The sequence below is a fragment of the Meles meles genome, chromosome 9 (genome assembly GCF_922984935.1).
Source record: "Meles meles chromosome 9, mMelMel3.1 paternal haplotype, whole genome shotgun sequence".
NCBI classification, from domain to species: Eukaryota; Metazoa; Chordata; class Mammalia; order Carnivora; family Mustelidae; genus Meles; species Meles meles.
In genome coordinates this window covers 45,337,834-45,355,424 of record NC_060074.1, presented here as the reverse complement: position 1 = coordinate 45,355,424, position 17,591 = coordinate 45,337,834, and the positions used below count along the sequence as shown (strand labels likewise).

Genomic DNA, 17,591 nt, shown 5'->3' with positions numbered 1-17,591 from the left:
ATACTCAGAGTTAAGATTTTCAGGAGGCTCTTCACCTCTTACACGAAAATGCTTTCCAATATGTTGACCATTCTAAAATCCTTAACAAGCAGGTGACAATTAATGTATTTACCTTTCCATAAGCAGAGAAATTCATTTCAGCATTAGATTAGGAAAAAACCATGAAAGAAAAGCAGACCACTTGTTCTTAACTGCCTCCACACAACCTGGCTGCTGGTTCACCAAGTCAGTTCCTGCCTGAATGTCCCTCCCCCTTCCCCATTTTGAGGCACTTCCAGGAGCCCAGCACCACACCAGGACCCACAGGAGGAGGCCTATCCCCACGGACTCCCCCTTCCGGGTTCAAGGGCACTACCTGCCTACTTCAAAAGTAATGCAGCACACAGCCGTGTCCCTTCCTGAAACACTGTCTAGTGACAGGTGGAAGTGTTGCCCCAGTTACAGGAGGCTAGACAAGACAGTGCTGGGATGTGTGTGGGATTCCAGAGAGTTCTAAGCACAGTTAGGGTTTTTAACACAGAGGCACACATTATAAACTAAGTGGAGGCAGCAAATGATAAAGCAAGGCTTGTGGAGAATAATACACCCAACCTGTTAGCAAGAGTAAGAAATGAAGTTTGAGGACCAATATGCGGAACCCTTGGAAATCTGCGAGTTCAGCCTGATTCCTAACTCCCAGAGACCAGAGACCACGCCCAAGTGCAACATGGAGATGAGTTACCAGGAGCCTAGACAGCCTCCTTCAACAAAGAATGTGTGCTGTGCACCTTCTGTGTACCTTATCCAGTTCAGCTCATCCAGGATATGGCAACAAATAAGTACAGACGACCAATCTCAACGGAGGTGAAGCTGTGCCCTTCATCAGCCAACATCAACCTGCTCTCTTACAGTTTTCCCCTGTGGGTCCCACTACAACACATTCAGCAAGTTTATCCACAGGTATTTATTAAGAATCCAAAACGTGATCACAGAAGTGTGCAGAAAAACGGGGGGGGGGGGGGTGGTTATGAGGATAAAAAAATAAATCACTTAATTCCCCAATGATTTTTGATCACCTTTCATGAGCTAGGCACTGAAGGGGGGAAAAAGAATCCCAGAAACGACTCTGCCAAGCGGGCTGTTAGAAGAGTGCTAACAGGTACAAGGGTAGTCTGGAAAGAAAGAATGCTCAAGGAGCCAGAAGAGGCGGCCCAGAAGAAGGGGTAAGAAGGGGAGAGCAGAGGTGAGGGCAAGGAACTCAATACAGAGGCACCACGGAACTGGGCCTAGTGGATGCTCCTCTGGTAGGGCCTGTGCTAGGCTATAGGAGGTCCGACTTTGACGTCAGCCCTGATTCTGGCCGGGGCCCGGCCTGCACCCCGCAACTGGGCCCTGACCTCCACCTGGGCCCCGACTCCCGGCTCGGACCCCAGCCCGCACCCCACACCTAGGCCCTGACTACCAGCCCTGACCCCCCACCCGGGCCCGCCCTGCACCAGGACGCCTACCCTTGAACCCCCCGGCCGCCCCGCCCGCTCCAGAGCCCTGACCCACACCTGGGGGCCCGACTCCGGCCCGCACTTGAGTCCTGAATTCCGGCCCGACCCCCATCCCGGGGCCCCGACCCTCAGCCCGCCCCCCCGCCCCCGGCCCACAACCGGGCCTTGACCCCCACCCGGGTCCCGACCTGCACCCCGACCCCGGCCCGCGCCTGGGTCCCGACCCCCATCCGGGACGCTGACCCCCCGGGCCGCACCCGGCCCCCGGACCAACACCCACCTCCGTGATGATGTCGTGCAGGTAGCGGAACGGGGGCTTGCTCAGCAGCTTCTCCGTCAGCGGCGGCCTCCGGATCACCTTCCCCAGGGCCTCCTGCGTCCGCTTCACCACCGCGGCGTTCATGGCGGCCCCTCCCGCGCCCGCGCCCCCGCCGGCCGGCTGAGCCTAAGCCGCGCTCCCCGGCCGCCGCCGGCCCCGCCGCCGCCGCCCGCTCCGGCCTGGACGCACCGCTCGGGCTCCCATCCCACAGTGCACCGGAGTCGGCCGCGGCGCATGCGCGAGGCGCCGGGCCCCCGTCGCCTGGGCGGCGCGACCTTAGCAACGGACGCGCCGCGGCTCCCCGCCACGCCCCCAGCAGCGCGCTGTGCGGGAGGTTTGTACCCAAAGCCCTGCCCGCACCTGGCAACCCGGATCAAGCCACGCCCTTATTCAGCTACCAGGTGTCTCTGATTCAGGGCACCTGTCTTCCACCCGCCGGGCACAGGCGCGCCGCGGAATTCCTTCCGGCGATTTGGAGGCTTTGTGACCTGTTTCTCGTTCTTTTTTTATAAAAAGGTGCCAGTTGCCCCTGCATCTTCAAATCTTTATTTATTGACAAATAATTGAGAGAGGGGACATTATCTTCAAGCGTACGACATAATTATTTGATCTTTGCGAATATTGCAAAATGACCACAATGAGTCTAGTTAACATCCACCACCATAGTTACAAAAAGTTTTTATTGTAATGAGAACTTTTAAGATGTAGTCTTAGCACCTTTCGACTTTGTGACACAATATTGTTTTGTTTTGTTTTAAGATTTTATTTATTTATTTGACATAGAGAGATCACAAGTAGGCAGAGAGGCAGGCAGAGAGAGGAGGAAGCAGGCTCCCTGCTAAGCAGAGAGCCCGATGCGGGGCTCAATCCCAGGACCCCGAGATCATGACCTGAGCCGAAGGCAGTGGCTTAGCCCACTGAGCCACCCAGGCGCCCGTGACACAATATTGTTAACTACAGTCATCTTGCTGCACCTTATATCTCCATGACTGACTTTATAACTGAAAATTTACACCTTTTGACCCCCTTCATCCGTTTCGTCCTTGTAATGGTATCTTTATAACTTATTAGCATTTATTTTTACCGTTTTCAATGCTCTTCATTCTTTGCATAGACACGAATTTCCATGTGGTATCAGGTTCCTCTTGTCTGAACTTCCTTTACTAATTTCTTTTCGCAAAGGTCAGCTGGCGATGAGCTCTGTCGCTTTCCTTTGTCTGAAAGTGTTTATCACACCTTCACATTTGAAAGATTGTTTCACAGCATTTGCAAGCCTAGGTTAACATTTTTTCTCTTTCACTGCTTTACAGATTTTACTCCACTGGCTTCTGGCTTACATGGTTTCTGAAGAGAAACCTTCTCTAGTCTAAGAGAAAGTCTTCTCTAGTCCTTTGTTCTGTGTATATCTGGCTGCCTTCAAGATTTGCCTTTTATCCTTGGTTTTTATAAATTTGCCCCTGACGTATGTAGGTGTGGGAGTTTTTAAACTTAAAATTTATATTTGATTATTATTTATATGCAATAAGCTCCACCTATTTTACCTATATTAAGTACACTGATTGATGCATTTATGTTCCTGGACAACCAAGGTATATAACAGTACGTGCTCCCTAAGTATTTCCTCCTGCTTATTTGCAATCTACTCCTCCCCCACCCCAGCCCCAGGCAACCACTGATTCACTTTCTGTCATTATAGTTTTATCTTTTCCAGAGTTTCATATAAATGAAATCATACACTACATAGTCTTTTGTGTTTCTTTCTCCTATAATGACTTTGAAATTCATCCATGTTGCTACATACAGTAATACGTCACTCCTTTTTGTTGCTGAGTAGTGTTTCATAATATAATTTGTTTATCCATTCACCAGTTTATCGATACTGGAATTGCTTTGGAGTTTTGATTATTTGATTATTTAGCGCTGCTAAGAACATTCACATACAAGTCTTTGTGCAAACATAGTTTTCCTTTTGTTGCAGAATTGCAGGGTTCTTGTCTCGGGGGTTGAAGAATGAACCTTGAGGACACAAAAAAAGGCAAAGTGAAGTGAAAGTTTACTAAGTGAAGTTAAGAGCAGAAAGGAAAAGTTCTCTAGAGTGAAAAGCGTCCCAAGTGGGTTGCCACTGAAGGTTTTAATGGTCAGTCTTTTATTGAAAACTGACCAGGGAACTGAAATCTTCTTAACGTCTCTACCACTGATAGCACCAAGTTTATCTCTCCTTTGAAGTTTAGTGGCTTTTAATTGTCAGTCTGCAACTGTCATAAAAATATCTCATCTCCAGGGACACCTGAGTGGCTCAGTCGGTTAAGCGCCTGCCTTCGACTCAGGTCATGATCCCAGTGTCCTGGGATTGAGCCACACATTTTGGCGGGGGGGGGGGGGTCCCCTTCTGCTCAGCAGGGGGTCCACTTTTTCCTCTGCCTCCCCCCCCGTTCCTGCTCGCTCTCCCTCTCTCTCTCTCAAATGAATAAATCAAATCTTTAAAAAAAAAAATCTCATCTCTGACATTTAAGACAAAAGGGGTGGTCTGGTTATGTTCTCTTATCTCTGGGTTCTTACTCCTCAGTATTTTTCCACATCTGGGATTTCTGTGAGCCTGGTCATGTAACCCCCCCACCTCTCTCTCCCTACCTAGCCCCGCCTGTCACTTACTCACTTTCTCTTGGATAAATACCCAGGACTGGCATATCTAGATGGTATGTTAAGATTACGTTCAACTTTACAAGATGCTACCAGGTTTTCAAATTCAAGTCATCTTTCATTCCCACCAGCAATGTCTGTGATTTCTAGTTGCTTTGTATTCCTGCCAAGACCTGATAGGTCAGTCTTTTTCCTTTTTTAGGTCAGTCTTTTTAACTTCAGTCATTCTCGGCATGGCGCAGTATCTTATTATGGTTTTAATGTGCATTTCTCTTGTGATTTGTGATTTTGAATTCTTTTTCATGTACTAGTTGGATATTCATACGTGATCGGCGAAGAGAGCTCATGAAGTGTCCCAGCGTTAATGAATCACTTCTGTGAGCCCTGGAAAGTAATGAAAGGAAACGTAGTTCACCTTAGAGAGTCCGGAGGCCAGCAGGAGGAGCTCTCACTCCCGGCGCTGGTTATCAATCGCAGATTCAACAGAACAGAAGGACCTTGCATGTGGTTTTGATTCTACCATCCCAGCCACAGGAAGAAAGCTTTCCCCCTCACCAGGCACCAGCCCGCTCAATGACAGATAGCCACGGCTCAGCCCATGGGAAGTCACTTGCAGCTCTCAGTTGCCTTCCACGGATTTTTTGTTTGTAAGCGCCCTCCCAACTCCCTCTTTCCTCTATCAAAGAGAATTTCTTTTGTTCTGGGGACTTGTCTATGGTTTTGCTGTGGCGTGCTTGTTCCTGAATTCTCTGCTATTCCAGAATCAATCTATTTTTGCTGGTAGAATAACTGACAGTTTTATTTTTAAGGTTAATGGTGCAGAGAGGACTGGCTAGGTGCTGGGGACTTCATGGAGAACCAGGTTCCTTCTAGTGGCATCTATCCATGCCGCCCTCTGCTGTCCACTGCTCCGGGAAATATCACTCTCCCTGGGGCTAGCTGCATCCTGGACTGCATGAGTTTGGTCACCTGGACAGAGACCAGGCGAACCATCAGAGCTCATCTCCCTCCAGCAAAGCTTACCTGGATTCTGTCCATAATTCACCACGCAGGCAAGCTGCCTCTCTAAGACTTTACTGAGAAGTTAGGAGCCACCTAACGGAATGACGACCCAGGAGGGAAGAAATTTGGCAACACTCACTGGATAGAGCTATTCTGTGCTCCGTGGGGAAAAAGCACCCAGCAAATTGCTCTCTCAGACATGTTCCCTCCTGGGTGGCCCTGAGTTACCAGCCCTACTCCCCAGCTTCCAGGTCGACCTGTTTGGCCCGAGCACCTCCATCCTCTGACCCCTCCCTTGTCAAATCTTTCTGACGTTCTAGAAACCCCACCATCTATATATATATCTTCCCAACTACCCCCTCTCTTTCAGCACAGGGTGCTCCATTCCTGACTCATCCCAAGGCAGGGGCAGGACAGTTCAATCCCTCGGAACAGTCCAGGGTCATGGGGGACACTGTGACTCAGGCTCCTTCCGGGGCTCCCAGATCTTCATGGTTCTCCTGATTGTCTACATACTTATCTTTCTTTTTTAGATTATTTATTTATTTATTCAACAGACAGAGATCACAAGCAGGCAGAGAGGCAGGCAGAGAGGAAAGGGGAAGCCGACTCCCGACTGAGCAGAGAGCACGATGCTATGCGGGGCTTGATCCCAGCACCCTGGGATCATGATCTGAACTGAAGGCAGAGCCTTTAACCCACTGAGCCACCCAGGCGCCCCTACATATTTATCTTTATCACACACACACACATCCTGCTTCCCAAGAACAAATGTTCTCAAACAGTTCATCAGACTCCAAGAAGAAGAATAAAATGATTTCCCAAATGTTTCATTTCTGAACATCTTTGTCCACTCTGAAAGTAATATTTCGTATTCACATGGAGAACAGTGTTAGCCTTCTTTCTTCCCTTTCCCTGCCCCTGCCGCCGCCCCCCACCCCACCCCCGGCTTCCCTGGAAATCTTCTAAATAGGGGAGATGGGCCTTAGTGAGACTGCATCCTTCTTCAGGCCTGGGCCCTTGGTCCATGAGGGCTGGCACAGAGCTCTACAGTGATTAAGAATTTGACAAAGCGGCACCAGCTTGCTGCCCTCTGGGTGTTAGGGAGAGAAGCTGGCAGGATGTCATTCTCACAGGATGGCCAGGTAGAGCCCTTCGGGGGGCTGCACCAGATATACAGGATGATGTGGTGTGTGAGAGCTGAAACATCCCGGCCCAGACGTCTTCCCTGATCTGCTCACCATGGCTGAGCTGGGAGCCCAGAGACTTCTTTGAGGAGCACCACCTCTGAGCTCTGAACAGTGTCTATATTGGCCTGATTAAGGGTGGTGGGGGAATCTCAGGGAGGTCACCGACCCTGGTCTCTGACCTCAAGTGCCCTGTCTTCCCAGCAGACACTACCTAGCCCCCTTCCTCCAAAATTCTTGCTAGACAGAAGCCTCCTCTGGGCCTGGGGCCCTGGGGCAGTTGTGACCTGTAATGGCTTGTCTGGTAGCCGTCAGTTCCCTGGAGTGTTGGAGATAGGGGTTATGCCACACCAGGGGGAAGCCCGATTCTGGTTTCTCCCACAGTGTATGGGAAACAGGGGAGCCATCTAGGCCGAGGAGGCCCTATGAAGGCCTGAAAGCACAGGGCTTTCTTCTGTCTTTGAGGCTGATGGCCGTGAGAGAGGGTCTCTGAGAGGATCTGGGACAAGGAAGCAGCATCACCAGACCCCAGTGAGAGACTGTCTGAGGGAAGCAGGCCAGAGAGTGAGTATGGTAGCCTTTGGGGACACGCCCCAGCCACATAAAGTGTCCTCCTGAGGCTTCCACATTGCCCAGGCAGGTCCTCGCCCTCTGCACAGGGACTGACTGGGGCAGGGGTACAGGACCCTGGGGAACCAGGGCTGACAAGACCCAGCTAAGGATTCCGAGAGAGAGAGAGAGAGAGAGAGAGAGAGAGAGAGAGGTGGAACCACCTCAGGAGAGTGGGGAGCAAGAGGGGGCCCAGAGGCCAGTGGGGAGTCTCTAGTTCTGGGGCTGGTGGGTGCGGGGCCTCTGAAGCCAAATTACCTAAGAGTGCCTCAGGGTCATGTAAGGATTAGCAGAAAAGAAAACATAAAAAAGAGTCACTTGTGAAAACACACAAGTGATTACATAACTATAGAAAATCACAGTAGAGATGTGTTTGAGACATAAAGAGCTGGTAGGAGATGCACTTGAAATAAGCAATTTCCAAATGAATGAAAGAGATGACAGTGGCCATGACTCACCCCAGGAGAGGGAGCTCCACAAAGCAAGGGGCTTCCAGACCCTGCCTCTCCTCCCCTAAGAGGCAAACATTCCCAGAGACAAAGGCCTCCCTGGGGGCGGGGGGGGTGGGGGTGAAGAGCTCAGGATGTGGGTCAGCCTGTGGGAAGGACTGGGCAAAAAGGAGAAGTGGCCCAGAGCCTGGACACAGTCTCATCAGCCCTGGATCCAAGACTGAACTCCCTGGCAGGCTCAGAAAGGAAGGCATCAGTTTGCATGGCCGGTCAAGTGCCTTGCTGTGTGCTGCACACACACACACACACACACACACACACACACACACACACACACCCAAGCTGGAAGGTGACAGGCACCATGGTGTGAAGCATGAGGGGTCAGGTGGTGTGGAAGGCCTTGTTCCCTACTCTCCCAGTGAGCCTGGAGAAAAAGAAGACACGACCTTCCTCCTAAGCTTGCTAAGATCATTCCTGCCTCAGGACCTTTGTACTTGCTGGTCCCTTTAATTGAATAAGAGGAACACTCATCACCCAGGCTGAATCCTTGCTATTAGTTGGGTCTCAACTCACATGTGACCTCTCAGAAATAGAAAAATGACTCCATCTGAATTCTGCAGCCTAAGGCTCTCATCTTACCTTATTTCCTTTAAAGTACTTACCATTCTGTGAAAGCAATTTTTTAATTCATATCTGCCCTTTTGTTTTCTGTCTCTTCCCCCACCATGATCACCCCTGGAAAGGGAATGCAATGAGTAGAGGGGCCTGGTTGATTTGCTCGCCCCTGAATCCCCTGTACCTTCAACATTGTTAGACACAACCAGGCACTATTACTGACTGTTGAATAGACTATGTTCTTACTAAAACGGCTCTTTCCCAAGGGCTCTTAATAATATCGTTTATATCAAAATTTTAAATGAAAAAAAATCCCCCCTGTGCCATGAGGGCAGAGCCCCAATCCACAGGTTCCCTTAAGCCAGGTCTCCCAGGAAGACCCCTGAACCCCTGAAAACACAGCAGAAGGATTCCCTGACAGGAGATTCCTGGAGGGGGCACCATGGCTCTCATCCTATTTGCACAGCAGCCTGGTTCTCCAACAGGGGCCAAGAACCCTCTGCTGTTAGAGTCCCAGGCAAGCCCTTTCCAGCAAACTCTGGTTAACTAGCATCCAATGTCAGTCACTGCTTGCTCTTTCTAAAAGCAAGTAAGGCGGAGGCCCACGAATGGCCTGGGAGCTTTCCACCAGCAGCCGCGTCAGCAAGAGCAGGGAATGGGGGATCCCATCTGAGGGGGGGGGCAGAGCGGCTCCTGGCACCCACCCCTCCTGTGAGTGCCCCCCCCACCAGACCTCAGGGAGGACTCCAGGAGCATGACTTTCCTTGGAATCACATAAACACTGAGACTCCCTCCTGAACTATCCCGACCTGCATCCCTACAGAGTTGAGTCCCAGCAATCCATGGACCCTTCCCCAGCCACACACCACCACCACCCCCCCGCCTCCCCCCTTCCCCCGGGACCTGTGCCTCAAGGGGCCTCTGTCCAGTTTCCTCTGGGCCATGATGGAATGAGAATGGTGTGACTGGCTGTGCAGTGTTGCCTCCCCACTGGGAAGCGGGCTCCAGGAGGAGGGAGGACACTGTGGGAGGCCAACACTGTGAGAGGCGGGAATGCAGGCCACGTGAGCGCCCAGGAGGAAGTCTTCCAGCTCTGTAGCGGGTGGGGCTGGCCACCAGATGCCCTGGGGACCAAGGCTCCCTCCATCCTCAAGGGCTCATGGCTCAGCTCCTCTCTGAGGACACCCCCAGGGGGCCGGCCTCACCTTCTGCTCCACGTAGGCAGCCTGCACTCGAGGGCTGGCGGAGGTGGGGGTGCAAACCTGCATTCCTGGGGACCTCCAGCTCAGAGAGTTGCCTTCAGAAGCCGCCTGAGGAGGCAGCCCCTAAGCTGAGGTTTTGGAGCAGGCTTCCCCCCTCTCGCGGCTCTAACTTGGTGTTCCCGGGCCCTGGTGCTGTAGTCACACAGCCTTCCGGCAGGGGGCGCCACTGCAGGCCCTTGGGAGGCCGGGGCAGGGATGGGGGTGGGTGGCTCACAAAGCTGTTGTAGGGTTGGGGGAGTCGGGAGCACACAAATCCTGGGAAGCACAGGGGACGCTGAGGGTGAGCGTCCTGTTCCCCGCAGCCTGTAGGGAAACTTGTCTCCTGCAGTCGGAGGTCAGAAACAGCGGAGGACGATCCAAAATCAATTATGGGAGCACTGGGGCTCCATTTCTCAACTTGGGGAACTTTAGGGGGAACAGACACCAACCTGATGGACGGAGGAAGGGAAAGGGAGAGGAGGGAGGGCGGGCCAGGAGGGCCGACTTGAAGGGCTGAGGGCTACATCTGGTGCTACAAGGGGGATGAGGCCCGAGGACATTGTGCCACGTGAAACACGTTGGTCACACACAGGCAAATACTGTCAGAGTCCACAGGCATGAGGTCCCCAGAGCCGGCCAAGTCACAGAGGCAGAAGAGGGGTGGCTGCCGGGGCTGGGGCCACGGGGAGTTGGTGTGGGTCTTGCATGGTGGAGACAGTCCTGGAGATGGCTTGCACAGCAAGGTGAATGTACTTAACACTGCCGAGCTGTAGGAAAAACACCCCTCCGGTGGCTGGAGGGGAGGTGGGTGGGGGATGGGGTAACTGGGTGACCGGTATGCAGGAGGGCACCGGATGGAATGAGCCCTGGGTGGGCAATCAATGAATCACTGAGCTCTACCTCTGAAACTAATAATACACTGTATGTTAATTAATTGACTTTAAATAAAATAAAATTTAAAGAAAAACCCTCAGGGGGGTCACCTGGGTGGCTCAGTCAGTTAAGCATCTGACTCTTGGCCTTGGCCCAGGTCATGATCTCAAGGTTGTGGGACCAGCCATGTGTCCTGCTGTGTGCTCAGCCGTGGAACCTGCTGGTCCCTCTCCCTCTGCCCCTCTCCCCCACACCCTCCCATCTCCACCCATACTTTTGTGTGTGCACTGTCTGTCCTTGGAATAAATAAATTAAATCTTTAAATGATAATAATAACAATAAGGGACACCTTGGTGGCTCAGTTGGTCAAGCATCTGCCTTTGGCTCAGATCATAACCTTCCAGCTCCAGGTTGGGCTCCCTGCTCAGCAGGATCCTGCTTTCCCTTTCGCCCCTACATTGCTCGTGCATGCTCTCTCTCTCCCTCCCTCTCACTCTCAAATAAATAAATAAATAAAATTATTAAATAATAATTAATTAATTAATTAATGACAATCCTCAGGATAGGTCCCACTGTTTACCCCACTGTACAGGAGAGAACACAGGCTCAAGAATTTTACAGCATCGTGCCCCTAATCAACAGCAGGACTGGGACGGGACTTGCTCCAGGGTCGACTCTCAGCAACCATATGGGACTATCTTGAAGGTACTGGCTCTTAGCCGATTAGAACATTTCCCCTTAGATGACCCTGCGAGAGGGAGAACATCCCCATTTCTGGGTCCTTACTGAGACAGAAGCCCAGACATGATGCGTTTCTTCAGAAAGACAATATTTAGCTAACAGTTTCAACATTAGGACTCTCAACATTCACTTTGTTCAATCTGAAGAGAAAAATTTTATATGTGCCCAACAATTAGGATAAATGTAAGACAGGTAATACTAGGCATAATGCCAGTGTCTGGAAGAAACGGGGGCAGGCATCATGGAGCAGGGCCACTAAATGACGCAGCTCCCCACCCCCCGAGACTCAGGCTTCCACCTGCGAGAAGAGCACGGAACATTTTGAGGTTAAAGCAATTGTTTTTTATTGTAAGTGCAGTGACACTTGACAAACAAACCAAAAACAAATCACCTTGTGGGATTTCCTAGGCTCGCGACAAAATGCTGAGTGCTCCAGGCTGCTCTTTGCACGAAGCTCTTTTGGGAACACGGGTCCTGGCTGTGTGTGAGAGCTGAGTCGGGGGCCGGCACAGGGGGCTGGCAGCTGACTCTGACTCCCAGTTAGCAACCAGGCACTATGCTTTCAGGATATTTCCACTGTCCGCTGCGGACTTTGTATCTGAAGACAGGCTTAAACTGTAACAGAGAAAAAGGAAACCAGAGTCTTCAAAATTTTCCAGAAAGAAAGGAGGTAAACTTTGACAGGAGAGCCAGGGCTGAGCTTCCTTTCCCACCTGTTAACCCCACATCACGTCTCTTAAACACAACCAGACACATTTCAGGTCTCCCGTACCAACCAAACAAAGGCTTCACAGGCCCCAAGAAGGCGGTTACTGGAAATGGGTCAATCTTTTGATTCTGATGAAAAATGATGGTCCCCAGAGATAGGCACCCTCACACATACACACACCCACAGCACACATACACACACACACCGCATGCTCACACCGGGCCAGGCAGCTGGAGGCCCAGAGCCACTAGGGACACGTCCTTCATTGCCCACAAAGGGCATCTTCGAGGGTTGCTCATCTCTGGAGTTACAGCAATATGGCCTGAAATCTTGACGACTCTGAATATTGAGGGGAGGGAGCCGTGGGGATCAAAGGGTTAAGAAAAAAACCACCCTTGGGTAGGATGAGGTGAGGCTCCTCCTTGGAAAAGGGGGAATTATTCTTACTTGGAGAGAGTTTCAAACAGATTTGGAGAACACTTCTAAACCCAGAGCCTAAGTTTGGTCCCTAAGAATTTAAGAGCCTCCATTATCTTGGCATGCATGGCACTGAAAGTTGCCTCTGAGAAGTCAGCGGATGATGAATTCTGAGTTTGGGAAGTCTGGAGTCCTGAGTGAGGAGGAGGGCAGGGACGGAAGATGGGGTCCAGAGTGGGAGGCCAGGGTACACAGTGTCCCCGTCTCAGACACTGGGAGAGGTGGAGACTTCTCATCAGGTGACCAGCTTCACACTAAGCATCTCCCACCCAGCGCTGACCAGCGGTGCTGTCCTCTCCCAGATGGCACGCAGGGTCCAGCCTCATCCTCACTTGTGGAAAAGCAGGGCGGCCCCTGGTTCAACCCTGGAGTGGGGGGTGGGGCACTGCAGGGCGTCAGAGGAGAAAGCCACTGCAAAGGGACCCAGTCCGGGTGGGGCAGAAGGAGCCCACCAGGATCCCAGCCAGGATCTCCGCCACACCACCCACCCCAAATCCCTACCTCGGGGGCCTGAAATCCCACTCATGACATGTGCAGGACCTTCTAAGGCTGTTTGTGTCTGAATCCACATAGGAATTAACAACCCCATACCATGGATTATTTGCTCCATCAAAACAGAGCTTGGAAAACACTTCCATTGCACCCACCCCGACAGAATTAACTCGCTTTTATGTATTCCCTCCCAATGGCGTGTATGTTTCATATGGTTGTATACATAAGATAACGTACCCCAAAAACCACAAATTCTGCTCCCTCTTTCACAGTATCACTGTGTCAGCTTTATTTTGGTTGCACGGGTATATCCATGCCCATCATTTTCTCTTTTTACCTCTATGTAGCATCTGTGTCTTGCTGTGATTCCTAAAAGCCTCCAAATATCCAGTATGTTCCATCCCACGGTATGTCTCCATCCCCGCCAAGAGCTCATGGCTATGTCCGCTGTACCTCACTGGATTGTTTTCCGCAGTTTGTTCCTTGATCCGCCATCTGACTTTCTCTCTGTAGACCATGTCGGTTCTTATTTTTGCAAAGATTTAAACAAGAAATATAAGCGTAGTACATCCCCAGCAGTGGTTGTTCCTATATACCTGATTATTGAAGACAAAAGCTGGGAAATGAAGAGAAGCTAGACAAAAATAATAACTTTGCAATGAGAAAAATCTAGGATTTTTGCTTTTCACCGCTCAGATCCCTGCTCTCCGTCCCTATGAATAGAGCCCCGATCACAGAGCGTGCCAGTCTCACCAGATACTGAACACCCTATTCAAAATTAATTTTTTAATTTTATATTTAGTAGTTTATAGAATTTAAAACTATCATTTTCTAATAGTGAAATACTTACTATATATGAATGCAGGTTAGATAGACCTTATAACTCACATATTCAAATATATGTAAGGTACTAAGTCCTCGTTACAGACCATATGAAGGGCACTGGAAAACAGAAAGAACAAAACTAATGTCATTCATGTTCCACAACCCAGAGAAAAATCACTGTGAGAGTTCTGACATTCCTTTTTGTTTTTCTGTTTCGTGCACATTCCTCAAAACATGCTCGCCTAAAAACAAAGACTGTCAGTTTACGTACCTTGTCTACAAGGGAGGTCCATTTTCCTCTCCTTAATTGCCGGTCTGGATCTCTGGGGCCGATATTCCACATCGAGGGCGGGGCGGGATTCTGGCCCAGGGGCTGGCAGAGGTTACCCTCCTGGCTACCACAGAACAAGCTGTCTGGAACTGAGACTTTCCGTGACCTCTGCCTGGCTTTTGACCCTGGTTTGGGGCTGGAAAGCCACAGTCTGCCCAGACTCCCCGCTCTCCAGGCTCAGAAGCAAGAGGCAGGCTGACAGGAAACATCTGGAGGACCAGATCATTCCAGAAGGATGAAGCAGAAATGCCTGGCAGCCATCAGTCCCTCAGTGGAACCCTAATGACTGGTACCAACACTTGGGTGAGCAGGCCCTTACCCAGGGGACAGAAAGTTGAGTAGCTTCCTTTCTGCTGACAGAAGATTTTAAGGCCAAAAGAACAGGGACACCTTTCTGAGGACGGGTCTGTCTCTGCCCCAAACAACATCTTGAGAGCCACTATTAGAAATCCACTGTGGGGGGCGCCTGGGTGGCTCAGTGGTTTAAGCCGCTGCCTTCGGCTCAGGTCAGGATCTCGGGGTCCTGGGATCGAGTCCCACATTGGGCTCTCTGCTCGGCAGGGAGCCTGCTTCCCTCTCACTCTCTCTGCCTGCCTCTCTGCCTACTTGTGATCTCTATATGTCAAATAAATAAATAAAATCTTTAAAAAAAAAAAAAAGAAATCCACTGTGGACTGACTTAACAGCAGTCCTTCTCCCACGGGAAGCCGAGGTCTCAGTGACTCAGAAATACTCTTCCAATGAAAGCTTTAATGAGATTACTTGGTAACAAGAGCCCCTTTTGAGGTCACCTGAACAGCCTGGAACAACAGTTTCATAGGTATGGAACTTTGGGAGCTCCCCCTCTCCTTGTGACTGAGCACACCCGAACTGCTCTTCAAAGCAAGCTTGTGCTGGCCACGTCAGGCCGGGCCCAGGGTGAGGTGAGGCAGGCCTCTTCTCTTCACACGTTTGGCCCTTGTAGGCATGGTCTCTTTCATAACAGTCACACTAGTAGCTTGAAATTGGCCACAGGGTGGGTATGGACACCGTAAAAATTGGCAAATGCCAAGTTACAGAACTTTTCCCCTTCAGATGGCCAGCTTTTAAACTTTTACTAGCACACTCACTGGAGTCATCCAGAGAAACGATGAGAACCAGTTCCCGGTGTCCTGGCCGAACCACTGGCTGCTGAATCACAGATGAGTGCTCCTAGGGCAGTGAGTCCTTCTCAAGTCTGCTGACACGTAACCTTCTGTAGCGGCCGGGAATCGAAGGCAAGGCCAAGGCTGGGTGTGTGGGAGGTGGGGAGGGAGCAGAGGGCAGGTCTTGAGAACAAGCATTTAGCAAGGAGCCTGCTCCAGGTGGGGTCTCTACCCAGGACCACCTGTTCTCCGGCAAGGAAGGAGGCCTAGCTTCTGCCAACTAGCAGGCTCCTGGGAACTCGGGGCTTTGAAATTCTCAGCTCATCTCTCCGATGGCCCACATCCACGGCCAAGGATCATTCCCTGTCCGACTGTTGACCTTATCCAGGGGACCTGTCAAGGCTGTGGCTTGGGTCTCCTTGGAGGCTCTGTGAGCCTTGCAGTCAGAGTCTAGCCTGAGTTCCAATGGTCTACCCAGTGGCTGCAAAAGATAGGAATTTGCTGAGCTGCCCTCAAGGCCTCTGGTTTGCAGACTCTCTGAGTTTGACAGACTAGTAAGCCTAGGTTTTGCTTTTCAAGGTCTCCGGAACGCACCTAGGGAGCCGCCCTTCTTGGGGATCAGCCTCATTACTGTTGTGGTCCTCTGAAGTCTTGCAGCTTCCGGGTCCCTCAGAGCCTGGCTCTCTGCTGTGCCCCCATCGTAACTGACCACTTGTGAAAACTTACATAATTGCAATGCGACTAAGGGTTAGATAGTAAATAGTTTAGGTTTTGTGGGCCTTGTACAGACACTGCGGCATATCTTTGGCCTTCTTTTTTCCCCTTTACATGTAAATATTGTAAAAACCATTCTTAGCTCAATGGCAGTGCAAAAACAGGCCAAGGCTGAACCCTGGTTGCTCCTGTCCCATTGAGCACTAGGAATGGCATCCCTATGGCTTGGAGACGGGCAGACAGTTCAAGTCCAAAATGAACCCCAGAGAGCCTGCTTTCTAGAACCATTTTCAGTATCTGGCGTGTTTGTGTAGATTTTCCCTAGAAGCAGAGCCCCAATATAGCCTTAAGAATGAATGCTTTCATCTGGAGCTATAATCCCAGGGCAGCAAGAGTGAGGGACAAGGGAGGAAAATGCAAGAGGAGGCATTTTCATGCGGCTTCTGCTTACTGAGGGCCACGTGAGACTTTCAGCAGGTTCACCTGCTGGGCCTATGGGACTTCTCTGGCCTGGCTGCGGGAAAAACCATGCCCAGGATCTCTGCCCACCAGAGGGCAAAGGGCGAGGAATGGATTGGCTGGTGGCCTCCTGTCTCTCATGGGCTAAGCGTAAGGTCAGTCTTGCAGTGCCCATGGAGGAGAGAGGGGAAGAACCCAATGGCATTTATGACAGTGACTCCTCTGGGTGACAGTGACAGCTCCCTGGGCTCTGAGGTCTAGCAAGCCCCAGACTGTCTGGGACCCTTCCCTTTTCTGACATGTGTGGAGTGGAGCACACAGTCTGCCACCTCCCGGAAGGGAGCCAGGGGACAGGGCCTCATTCTTCATTCTTGGTTCGGTTCCTAGGACTCATACAGGGAGCAAAGAGGCCGGGAGAGGACTGGTCTCACAGGGTGGGCCCAAAGCCGCAGGCACTCCCTGCCAGAATCCCAGTTTGATATGGTCAGACTGTGGGGTGCTAATCTTTTTGGCTTCAACTGCTGAATCCTTCAGAGGGGCTAGAAGCTTTGCAGGATAGGCCTCCCAGGTGAGAAGGACAGGCTCTAATCTCCTAGGGCCCCCCAGTCTTCCATGTGTCCCCTCCCCCTAATCTTCACCATCCCCCTCCGTCCGCAGCCCCTAACCTCTTGCTGCCATAGATGCACTCCCTTGGTTGGCCAACCCCTCGGGGTCCCAGGTTTGGCAGGCCATCCTTCCCCTTCCTGACTCACTTTGTTCCCAAGCCATAGACACACAGCTTGGGAGAGGCACAGGTCCTCCCTGCTCCGCTCCCCTTTCCTATCTGAAGCAGAGATCTGGGAGGACTGTCCCATCCCTAGCCCATCTCCTGAGGACCGGAGCCCATTGTGCAATCATCCATGGCTTTCTGAGTCCAGAGCGTGTTGTCAGGGGGTCTCTCTGGACTCCCACCAGTTCTTTCAGAGTCTCATGGCCTCCGTTGGGTGTCCTCAATTCTGCTCACAGTCTGAGGGAACTCCCCCGGGACAGGTATACCAAATTCCCTCAAGTACTTGCTCTGAGATGCCAGCAGGTCCAGACCACTGACTCAGTGGCAGGGGCCCTGGGTTGGTCCCCACCACTTGCCATTTGTTCTGCTCAGTAGCAGTGAGGGGGCCTCTCATCATGCGGACAAACCACGCAGGCTTTCCGAGATCTCCCAGGTGCTGGTAGTGGCAATGCCGCGGGGAGTCCATCTCACCTCACCCGCCCCCACCCCCCCGCAGCAGCTGCATGCTCCTACCAGTACAGTCCAGTACAGTGACCC

General features: G+C 51.4%; 1 protein-coding gene across 3 annotated transcripts in view; it reads right to left on the bottom strand.

Annotated features, from left to right (window-relative positions):
* Positions 1 to 1,980, bottom strand: part of TRAF3IP1 (TRAF3 interacting protein 1) — a 60,258-nt gene extending 58,278 nt beyond the window's left edge. For all 3 annotated transcript variants that reach the window (XM_046018918.1, XM_046018915.1, XM_046018917.1), the window contains exon 1: positions 1,759 to 1,980. In XM_046018918.1, the coding sequence (XP_045874874.1) occupies positions 1,759 to 1,881 (123 nt within the window). In that variant the 5' untranslated portion in view covers positions 1,882 to 1,980. The remainder of the gene's footprint in view (positions 1 to 1,758) is intronic.
* Positions 1,981 to 17,591: the final 15,611 nt, after the last annotated feature.